The sequence below is a fragment of the Anomalospiza imberbis genome, chromosome Z, assembly GCF_031753505.1.
Source record: "Anomalospiza imberbis isolate Cuckoo-Finch-1a 21T00152 chromosome Z, ASM3175350v1, whole genome shotgun sequence".
Taxonomy (NCBI): Eukaryota; Metazoa; Chordata; class Aves; order Passeriformes; family Viduidae; genus Anomalospiza; species Anomalospiza imberbis.
The window spans coordinates 19017718-19029838 of NC_089721.1; the positions used below are offsets into that span (position 1 = coordinate 19017718).

The 12121-nt window shown below is 39.9% G+C and overlaps 1 protein-coding gene across 4 annotated transcripts in view; it reads left to right on the forward strand.

Moving 5' to 3' along the window:
* The first annotated feature begins 842 nt into the window (after positions 1-842).
* KIF2A (kinesin family member 2A) overlaps positions 843-12121 on the forward strand; it is a 59651-nt gene continuing 48372 nt past the window's right edge. Inside the window, exon 1 of one of the 4 annotated variants that reach the window (XM_068177345.1) lies at positions 843-1103. In XM_068177345.1, the coding sequence (XP_068033446.1) occupies positions 1040-1103 (64 nt within the window). In that variant the 5' untranslated portion in view covers positions 843-1039. The remainder of the gene's footprint in view (positions 1104-12121) is intronic. The other 3 variants (XM_068177344.1, XM_068177347.1, XM_068177346.1) reach the window with 3 other exon arrangements.

Here is a 12121-nt window from a genome sequence, read left to right on the forward strand (position 1 = left end):
TCATACAATCATAGAATGTTAAGGGATTGGAATGGACCTTAAAGAACATCTGGTTCCAAACCCTTTTCCATGAGGCAGAGACACATCTCACTGTACCAGGTTGCTCAAGGCCTTAGTCAACGTGGCCTTGATCAGTGCCTGGGTTGGGACATCATCTACAGCCTCCCTGGGTAACTGTTCCAGTGTCTCACCACTCTCACAGAATTTCTTTCTAACATCTAACCTAAATTTCCCCTCTTTCAATTTGTACCCATTTTCCTTGTCCTGTCACTACAGTTTCTGACAAAGAGCCCCTCTCGGGCTTCCCTGCAGGCTCCCAAGATGGATGGATGCAGTTGACAGCATGACCTTCATATATTAATGAAATATTCTGAGTTGGAAGAGATCCACAAGGATTATCTACTCCAACAGTTAGCCCTGCACAGCACATCCCCAGGAACCACACCATGTGCCTTCCTTGGACACAAGAGCCGCTGGCAGGCTGGGGAGCACGACGACTGCTCCTAAGCTGCTCTACTGTGCACATGGGAACCGCATGAGCAGGCAGCAGGTAGATAAAGCTATTACATTAAGGCTCCAGAACAGCTCGGGCACCATCTGGTGCTGCAGGGGAGCGTGTGTGTGGTGCGTGGGGTGTATGTGCGGCAGGCCGCGGCACGGCCCCGAGGCGCAGCGGGCGCTGCGGCCGGGCCTGACCCCGTCCGGCGCCTCGCGGGGCGCCCGCGCCCCCTGCGCGCGCCCGCGGCGAGGGGCGGGGTCGGGGGGCGGGGGCGCCGCGCGGCCGCAGCTCGCCCGCCCCGCCCCCTCCCGCGAGCCGGTGCCACCGTGACGCCGCGGAGGCCGCGCAGGCGCAGCAGCGCCCGCGGCGCCTGTTGTATCCGGCCGGCGCCTTTTCTCCGCTCCCCGCCTCCTCCTCCCCCGCCGCCCGTCGCGGCCGCCTGTCGCCGCCGCTGCCTCTGCCGGGCACGGCCTCCCCTCCCTCTCCGCGGTGTGGCCGGCCGGCAACGCCTCCGATCTCCCCCGTGCGCCCCATGAAGCGATGGCAGCGGCCAACTTCGGCAAGATCCAGATAGGGATCTACGTGGAGATCAAGCGCAGCGATGGTGAGCGGGCCGCGGGGGGGGGCGGCGGCCGCCGACACCCTTCCCTTCCCCCCCCCCCCCCGCCCCGGTCCCTGCATCCCGGCCGGGCGGTGCCGCGCGCGCGGGGGGCGGGCGGTGCCGCGCGCGCCGGGGCCCATTGTGTGCGCGGGGCCGGGGCGGGGACACGCCCGGCGCGCGCTGCGGTTGTCAGGGGAGCACGGGCGGGGCCGGGGGGGCCCGGCGGGGACACAAGGGGGACCCACGGGTGGGGCGGGCACCGAGACGTGCCGGGTGGCCTTGGGTGGGGGGGTGGGGTGGGGTTTCGGACCTGGGTTTTGGCAGGGAGGAGCTTTGGGCAGGGAGGTAGGAGGGCCTTCAGGGAGGGGATGAGGTGATGGAGAGAGGGAGGGAGAGAGGAAGGAAAGGCCTTTCGTTTGAAAGAGGTAACTTCTTGTCTACTCCGGTGCTCTGAAAAATGATACAACGGTAATGCCCTGACAGGAATGCCTTTGGACATTTCCATCAGTTGGCAGAAAGCATGATGTTATTATTTCAGATGTTCTTTGTGATTAAAATGTTGGAAGAGTACTTGCTGTTTATGCCCGTGAGTTGTAATTTCTCCATTGGGGATCCAGTGTTTCTCGTCTTGCCCAGCTTCTCCTGGTGGGAGGATGTGTGATGCTATCTGAAAATACATGTGAATCAAGGAGGCGTGTGTGACAGGTTTAGGGTGCTAACTCTTCATATTTGTCTCTGGAGATATTCAAAGCCCACCAGGATATGTTCATATATAACCTGCTCTAGGTGACCCTTCTTTGGCAGAATGGTTGGACTAGATGATCTGCAGAGGTCCCTTCCAATATCAACAATTCAATGATTCTGTCTGTTAAGAGACAACTGACACAGGAAATTGATTGAATCAATGGCAGTTCACTCATGACTTCAGCTCTTGGATTTGAGTGGGAATATGTAATCTGTTCTCAGCCTCTCTGAGATCTGTGAAACCTGCTAAACTGGGGTGGGGTTCTACTGGGATTTTCTGGAAAGGTTTTGTTGTTGTTGCTGTTGTTGCTGTGTGGTTTTGATTTTTTTCCCCCTGGGATCTAGAAGCTTCCTAAAGAGTAAGCAGGTGTTTCTAAGGGAAGAGTGATGTGGAGGTCCAAGGCTCTGAAGCTAGCAGGTTCTGTCATGAGGCAGAAAAAAAGCAGCCAACAAGCCTTATGCTGCTTGTCTTTCTTGTGTTCCATGCTGCAATTCAGCCCTACAATAAAATAATGGTTGGTGTTGGCTGGACACTGGATTACACCCAACCCTTCAATTTGTGCCAAATGCCCTGTTTGCCATATGAAGAATCCAATTGGTCTGGCAATTATTTTCATAACTCCTGTGCATCTCTGTCTGGGATTTCAGAAAGCCTCACAGTAGCATCTTTTAAAACTTTTTCTGATGTCTGTATGAACTCCGAAGAAACATTACTCTTTGATTTGTATGCATTTGGAAATTAGGCATGAAAATGCTTTACTGCTGTAGGATTCTACACACTTTTTAATATCAGGCATGGTTTTGGTAACTCTCAAATATAACAATACTTATTTTCGTTACTATTCATGGTTTATGTATTTTGCTGTATCACTTAAAAAGGTGATGCAGCACATTGAGTATATTACTCATCAGTAATATGTACTGGGGGATGTCTTCACAGCAGTTGCTCATACTGTAGGGTTTTGAGAATTTGTCTTAAATTGGTCCATGTGTGAGCAAGACTAAACAGTACTGTACATAGGTACAGTGTCATAATTAAGTAGCAGGTCCTAGTTATTGTGATGTGTCCTTGTTTTTCTTTGGGACTGGAAGAGATGTCATATTCTGGCTCAGGCTACTGCAGCTGACTGTCATTCTCTTCCCATTAAACTGTAGGAGAAACTATCCTAGGTATGTGGAAAAGAGCATTTTGAGGGAGATATGGAAGGACAGCCAGCATTAGATTGCATTGCCTCATAGAAGGTAGTTTCCTAACCTCAGCTGCGGTTCCACAGCAGTGGAAATCAGTCTTATTGCTGATGACAAGGTGAGGGTCTTACTGCTTGTCCCTCTGTCAGCTGAATTGTTCCTACAGACTCTCTCAATCCAGTGTGTCTAATGATTTTATCTTCTGATTATTTAATACATTAATTGATGATTTGATTAACTAAACACAGTAGAAAATTTTTGGATGTGCTAGTTTTCTGCACAATTAGTGTGTTCCAATATCTTATAGAGGGATCTGTGACCCCAGCAGTATCAGTATGTAGCAAATATACATAGTCATAATCAGAATTACATGGAAGTCTTTATATGTGATCTTCTGGATGTGCTCTTCCCAGAGCTGTATCCTAGGAAGAATCACGTGGCTATTGGCTGAGAAAGGACCATTAAAACTGTTTAGGAATCTCTTGGAGAGAGGAATGTGTTCATATCGGCTTTTCTTGTTATGTATTTTCTTGTCTGTATTGACAAGAAAAACTAAATATTGTTTTGAGAGGTAGAGATAGTAATTCTTCAAGTTTCTCTTACTTACCTCTTTATTTGCTGAATCCAAAGGAGAATAGTTTTACTTAGTTAATGGCATCAGTGAAAAAGTGTATGGGTTTTTTCATCTATCTGCCAGTAATCTTAAACATTTTTTTCTGAATGCGGAGTTTTATTGATTACAGAGAACTGTTTTTCCTTAAGTAAAAAGAAAAGCTAAAAGAAATTTTTTTGGTGAAACGTGATTGTTACAAGTAAGATCAGAACATTCTGGAAAAAATAAGTTGCATATTCTGTCATTTTGACAAGTTCTAATTAGCCTGAACTGAGAGATTTATTGTAGGACTGAATAGGGAGTGAATGTTGTACAAAAGAAAGGCATTGTTAGAAGTCATGGCCAAAAACACATGAAAACTAGTTTGGATAAAGCCCTGCATTTTCAAGAGCTGATGTTGCAGAGCTGCTTGCTGTTTTTTTCTCAGTGGGTAAACATCCTTATAACTCTTACCTACAGCTGTAGATAGTATTTCTACTTACAGCTGGAATAACTAGTTATGTTCATGTATCATAAGAGGTACTAAGTGATCACCTAGTCCAGGTTTTTATAATAACTTCTGATACTGAAATGTACTGCTTTGTTTAATTTATGCATCTTGCTTGAAATATGACTAGTCTGTCTTGGAAATGGGAAAAAACTGCTTTATTTTAGGTTGCAAATTGCTAAGAATGGACTGTATTTCCACATTTGAAAAAGGTGCCTTTTGACATGGAAACTTAGGGCAGTTAGTAGTAAACCAGAAGGTACGTACCAGACTCAGGGTATTGATCCTGTCCAGATGATGTCCCTTGTTGAGGTCTAAAGATAGGCATTTTTCTGTTGATGAATTTCCTTTACACTAATAATAATAGCTGGCTGCTTTATGTGTAAACTTGCACCTGTATCTACACTTCCTGTGCATTATCCCATTAATGATGACAAAGACCTGTATAAGTATTTGTGAAAAGAATCTTTCACTTTTTTTTTTCTCCATAAATGCAGTCTTTTGCTGACACAAGATAAATCAATTCTGCTCTGCATCCCTTTAGTAGGTTAATTTTTTTTCCTTTTCTGTCCATTTCCTGCTCAGACTGTTCCTGTTCCCTCTGTCTTTGCATATCTGAAATACTACTTAGAAAGGCAGAGAAATTAATTATGTATTTGCTCATTTTGAAAGTGGGATGGGAGAGAGGGAGAGGCAAATACAATTCTGACTTCACTGTGTCAGAAATAACATACAGGCATGAGGAGAAGGGACACTCTTGTAATTAGGAGACTGACTTAAGATTTGACTGAACTTTCAGGAAAGGAAAAATGCTGAATTTTTAAGGATTAACAATCAAATGGTGTAAAGAAGAAAGATAATGATTTTATGCCTATGTTTTTCATAATACAAAAATAGTAGAGCTGTCAGTGTTTGAAGAGGAAAACTTGAAATTGTTAAAAGAACAAAGGACCAGGTACAGTTATCACATGAAGTTTGTTACCAGAGGAGATTGAATCTAGAAGCATAGCAGAATTTTAAGAAGGATGGTAGGAATATCTAGTTTTATAATAAAAACTGAAAAAAATACACCAGCAACTGTAAATAGATTCTCTTTTTCCTGAGTTTGTAGTTTAAATAACCTCTTACTGATGTGAGGTAGGAAGAAATCCTGCCTGTGGCTGTGATGTTTTTAATTTCCTACTTCAGAATTTTCTTCATTTGTGTCTGTAGCAGCTGGAACTGGTTATAGTAGGGGATAATCCATTCCGTCCAGAAACCTACTGGGAGCTTCCTGCTCCTTAGTCTTCTAAAACATCTTGGTAACTCTTTTCACCTTCAGACAGAAATGGTACTACATTTTAGCAACAGTCAGGGTTATATTTTGTTTCTTTAAAATCCAGCTTCTGTGAAATTCATGTTTCTCAGAGAAACAGAGAGTTCCGTAGCATCCTCTGTCTTCTGGGTAATCTTGTATATTCATGTACAACTCCCAGTAGCAAGAATGATTTTATAGCAGGAGAGAAGGTTTAATGATGCTATAAAATTTCTGTTCAGGTTTGGGTAGTCACCCTATTTTACAAGCTCTTGAGGATAGATTTAAATGGTAATGTGTTTTTACTCTTTCCTTTGGTGACATACATCTGTTTGTTCCCTATGATTAAGGTTACTGTTACCACATTTAAATAATTTGACTGAATTACCTAATCCCTCTGTAAGCTGTACAGATACAGTGTGTCTTTGTGGTTCCATAATAGCCAGAATACACCCATGGTTTCAAGTCTGCTTTTGCTGGTCCAGCTAATGAGTCCAACATTTAGGCTTATCCAGTAGGTTCTCATTATTACATCCAAAGTTTCTCGAGATTTTTTCCTCAGAAAATTTGACAAGGAGAATATGTTAAATTTTCTGTCTCCTTTTTGGAGTCACTTTTTTATGCGTTCAGCTTTCATTAAGCTGTGAATTTTCGTTATAATTCACTGATTCTCAGATATTTATGTAGGACTTCTGTATTTTGTGGAAATAGCTCTTTTGCAAGGTGAATAACAAGAGCTGAGTCCTATTCTTCAGAGAATCTTCTCATCTTTGTTCCATAAATATGTTTAATACAGCATTATTTACTGGCACTAATGTCTTTAGAGCTGTAAGTGGGAGCTAGTATTGCATGGTTTTCCCCCAGTAATCATGTTATGGGGGAATCTGTTCTTTATTTAATAGGTAAAGTTATTGTTCTGTGTACCCAGGCTCTCTGATGGCCTGTTGCCTGGGCCTAGTGTTACTTGTCTTTTCTTCTTACGGCTTTATCAATGGAAGACTTGGCTGTGCTGCTATGGCACCAAACATCACTTTTTCCTCTTTTGAGTTTTTTTTCATACATTCACTTACTGTGGAACAAGGTAGAGAAAAGAGTATAAAGTATTTACCATGTGAGCTTTTTTTCAGAGCACAAAATCTGTAGCATACTTATTGTGTTGACTTGTGAAGTGTGCTTTTATTTATTTTTTTTTTTCTTTTTTTGTGTGTGTTTGAGGAATAAGTAACAGAATGGAGTAAATAAACTTCATTGCTCTGTTACTGTTTAGGTTCTTAGTTTATAAACATTTACTGCTTATATCATAAAGTGGGATTTTTTCCCCAACTTTTCTTCCTGTCTTATATTTTGTTGGGTTATCTTGTCTTCTTCACCATACTGTATGACAGGATTTAGGATGAAGAGGAGAATGCAGTGGTCAACCCATGGTGACCACTAAAGTGTGTTCCCTGTAATTACTCGCATTGTTTGTATTCCATAGAGGAAAATAATTCAGTTACTTTTGATACATTAAAGGTTTATTTTAACTTCAAAATTAAGTTAAATTTCTAATGTGGTACAAGAAGTAATATATAGAAGTTCACAGTAAGGACTACTAACCAGTCTTTACATTGTCCAGTAGTGAGGATGTATACAAAATATAATACGTGGTCAGGCGTGATGGTATTTTTGATTTAAAATGGAGAAGTTTTTAAGAAGACATTGGATTTTAGTAATCAATTTCTCATTATGCCTCTGTAGCATAGACAAAACTGTTTAGAGGGGTATATGCTTTCAGTGTGTATTCCCAGATGTAGGATAGAAGATTTTTGTGCAATACATTCTCTGTTGTATCTCTTAATCTATTACAAAAGCACAAAAAAGCTTTCAGATATATGACGGTTCTTTTTCCTTGCTTGAAATCTTATGTGTGTTCCAGATTTATGACTCATATATTTTCAGAAGTCTTTTTATGTTTTTGAAGATCCTTCTAATGACCTTTTAAAACATTTCCTAGTAATTGTACATTCCATACCTTTAGGTTTTACTATGACTTGATATTTGAGGTTTTATTTAAATCTCTCTCTGTCTGTAATGGACTGAATATAGACATAAAACCAGATACTCCTGGAGCAATTTTTGGAGCAAAAATTGGAGCAATTTTTCTTGTGTTTAGGCAGATGTTTCCCTACTTTTGTAAGACTGTTAAACACATTTCATAATTAAGTTAGTTACAGTTACTTTTGACTACTAGGATGTTTAACTTTAGACTGCTTTTCTCCGTCTGCTACACTGGGGTTAGCTTTTAGTTAGATGTCTTGTAGGGAAATGAAGAAGGGATGGCAGGGAACTAAAACTATGATTTGGATATGTCATTTAGATAGAGGTTGTCTGAAACTGCTATATCCTCAAATCCATTCATATTGTGTATGTATTGCCATATGTACTGTTTTCTTTTCCTGCTCTAGTTCCTTTCCTAAAAACATTTACAGTTTAATATTGCTTGTCGGTAAATTCTTTTTTTAAATTTTCATTTAAAGAATTAAACAGTTTGTATTTTCTGTTGTGTTCCAAATACATGTATAGATGGGTGATTGGCATGATTTTCCTACACCTTTGACTTCTGTAAAGGGATCCTTTGAATTCTGTATTAAGAGTTTAGCCATGAGACAGTGTTGTCTGTGTCTGATAACCCGGAAACATGCTTTGTTCATATCCCCAAAAGGAATCATGATAAGGTCAATTTTGACCTTAGAACTTTCACATAATATTGATTTGCTAGTAGTCAGTGAATTCATCTACCATTGTTAAATGCTTTCCTGACGTGGAGCCCCCTGTGGAGGCAGAACAGGGGGCTTAATGTTGGTCTCTTGTGCCTCGATTCTCTGTGCCTGGTAATTGCTCCAGGGAAATTGTGCAGTAGTTCTCAGGGAGGGTGTTACAAAGATGGCATTGCCATTTCCTCATTAAAAAAGTGTTCTGCAAAGCTAATTTTGCTGCATTTGAATTTGGTCATTGCTAAATATATAAAACTAGGTTTTACATGTATTAGACAAAAAGCAATAAAAAACTGTGTGTAAAAATGCATTAGTTTTACCTTTCCTTGATAAGAGATGAATTTATCAGACTATACTTGTGTGCTTTTTTTAATATGTGTAGTGCACTGAACCATTTACATAAACAGCACATGCTTAGAAGACTTCTGATAACTCTACTATTACTGTCTAAATTCAGTTGTCTTGTTGCTAGGAACCCAAGTTAATTTTAGCATTGCTTAAAAGGAGTAGGTAATGGCTCTTAAAGACAACTCTGTAAAACTGTGCCTAACCAAAACTTTTAATGATGGTTTTCAAAAATGTGAGTTATCAATTAAATATAAGTAAGCCACTTGATCAATATTTTCCTTTTGCCTTTTTTTAATTGTATCTTGTTTAGCAACACTGGATCTGATACTGTATTTTGACTCTTCAAATATGGATGAGGGATTTTGTTGCTTTAAAGGCTTGAATATGGTAGTAGATTTCTTTATTTTGCTTTATTTAAATAAGCATGCTTTCAGAGTAGCTTAGTTTTTATTCAGTGGCAGTTCTTGTTCCATCAGGCATAAGCTGCTTTTGGGCTTCCCAGGCTTCTAAAGGGGACAATCTGCTGCATTTTCTGCAACTGATGTAACGCCATCGCCATGTAAAGCTAACTGACAATCTCAATCAGTAACAAAGTGACTTGTAGATAACATAAAGTCTTTTACTTTGTTTTCATTTTTAGGAGTATGTGGTAATTCTGTTACCTACTGGAATGTTATTTACTTTCGAGTTATCAGAAATCTCATAGTAGCTGTGACAAGTTTTCTAAATTTTATGTTCTCTTGGCTCTTATCTCACTTAGAGATTTGTGTAATCCCAGGTATCAGAAGTGTATTTTAAGCCTTTTCTGTTAATTACAGAATTGTGTATTTAGGAATTTTCTTCAGTGGATAAATACACTGGATGTGTGGGTGGAGGGAGATGGACAGTGGACTTTGTCTAAAACTTTCTCTTTGAAGCATGGTGTGCCGCATACTTGTGCCCTTGCAGAATTTGGCTCTAGAAATTTTGTTGCACAGGTGGAATGTTGCACAAGTATGGAGTTTGAGGAGTATTTCCAGCTGATCTGTAGTTGTTTGCACAACTGATCTGTAGAAGTGTTTCATTTATAGATATGTAGGACTGCATAGTGATGTGCTAATGAGGATCTCTGGCTGTAGGAAGAGAGCAGTGGAAGTAAATTCAGCTTGAAAGCACATGAACACTTAGGTTTTTGAATACTCAAAAATTTTAATTCCACTTTGGGTTATGTTTTCTTGTACATCTGTATTTTTATTATTTGTACTTCAATGTAAATTTTGGCATTTTAGTACAATAGGAATTCAGGTGGTGATGAATAATGTCAATATTTTAATCATGACCAGATGATTTTTAAGTTTTGATAAGCTTTCATCAAACACTGAGGAATTAAAATGCTACTTAAAGTTTTCTCATTGGTTTGAACTTTTAGAACCTTGTTAAGCTAAAATACAAGCTTTTAAACTTGCATGAGAATAAAGTCTTCTCACTTTTGAACTGGAGCAACAGTTGGCAGCTCTGTAAATGAATTAAGTAACGGTACATGTTCTTACTAAATATAATTTTGTGAAGTAGAGGGGGAAAAAAACCTCCAACAAACAACAAACTGATGGGATGGTTCATGAAAAGCAAAGGGTACCATTTTGAAAGTATCTGTAGAAGATGCTGTTAAAAAATTTCTGTGTGATGCAGGAAGCTGTTGTTTTTAGGCAGGTATGGTTAGCTTCAGACAAAGTAGAGAAAACCCTCAAAAGCAGGTCTTGGCCATTTATTCAAACAACAAACAAAATGTATAAGGAAGAAAGAGAGGGAGAAGACAGGCCAAATCATGTCAGTCTTTTTCAGATGATATTCACCAAACTATTTTAATCCACCACAGTCTTAAATCCTGGTGCTAAATAAATTTCAACAACCACTTAATCCAAATGCTGTTTGAAAGACTGTCTAGGTTTAATACCAGCCAGCAACTAAATACCACTGTGCTGTTTGCTCAGTCCACACACCTGGTGGGATGGGAAGGAGAATTAGGAAAAAAAAAAAAAAAAAAAAAAAAAAAAAAAAAAAAAAAAAATTAAAACTGTATGTTGAAAAAAGAGCAGTTTAATGATTGAATAATAGAAATAATAATAGTGGTAAAATTAGTAACATAATTGTAATGAAAAGAGAGAACAATTGGAGAGAGAGAAACAAAATGCCAAAAAGGCAAGTGATGCACAGAACAAGGTCTCACCACCTGCTGACCAGTATGCAGCCTGTCCCCGTGCAGCAAATTGGACCCTCCCAGCCAACTCGCCCCAGTTTATACCCTGGTCTAGGTATGGAGTGACAGGATCATAGAATGATTTGGGTTGAAAAGGACCCAAAAAATCATCCACTACCGCCATCTCATCACTCTTGCTGTGGGTCTTTCACTAGACCTGGTTGCTCAGAGCCCTATACAATCTGACCTTGAAAGCTTCCAGGGATGCGGCATTCACAGCTTCTCTCAACAACCATTTCCAGCGCCTCACCACCCTCACAACAATTTTTTTCTGATTGTCCAGTCTAAACCAACTCTATGAGTTGAAGGTCCTATCCTTACATGGTATTGTAAAAATAAAGAGTAACCCTTTAGCTAGTTCAGGTCAACTCTCCTGGTTATGCTTCCTCCCAGGCTCTTGTTCACCTACTCACTGGCAGAGCATGGGACACTAACATGTTCTTGATTTGGGGTAAGCACTAGCTAGCAACAAGCAAAGCATGAATGTGTTATCAACATTATTCTCTTACTATGTCAAAAACAAAGCAGTATACTGTCTGCTAGGAAGAAAAATAACTATCCAAGTCAGTGCCATACCAGGTAATACCTGAGCTGAATCTAAGTTTGCTTGCATGTCAGAAATGTAATGAAATTTATACTGAACACAGGGGGTCTGGATCTGCAAAAATAGATGAAGAAGTATTCTGAGAGTAACTTTGAGAAGCAGTTTTAGAAGTTTACAGAAGCTGCCTGCAAAATTGTTCTAAAGGTCTCCAAAGAAGAGTAAATGCACAAAAATATGTTAGATTATATTCGGTTTTACAAAACTATAAAAAAACCCACAAATGTATAAGATACTGAACTATTCCTGCAAAGTGTTTACAAGTTATGAACTCATGGGACAGGTAGAAATATTGTTAGCAGGAATTGAATGGAAACCTTCACTTATGTAGCATCAGTACAAGAAAAAATTGCTAGAGGACAGCAAATATGGTTCTGTTATACATTGATGTCTTGTTCTCTTTTGAATAAAGTTTGCATTTGTGCTTTATTTTTCATAAATTTGAGAACTGGAGTGGGTTAATATGGGCTATGGGAGGGATCAGCAGGTGCTGGAAATCTTCATAGGAATATTGGAAATTGGTAGATTATTATTGTGTCATTTTGGGGGGTTTTTACACTTTAAAAGGTATATTGCTGTGTGAATATGTGACCAAATTTTTATTTTATGAATGGTGAATGAAAACCTTTTCCTTCTCTCCTTTTAAGACTTGCTGAAATTGGAGAAAGCTGGGGGTTTTTTAAAAGCTTCTGAAGTAGTTTTGCTTTTGGGGGGATTCTTCTCCTTACTACTTACAGTACTTGCAGTAAGCTCACTA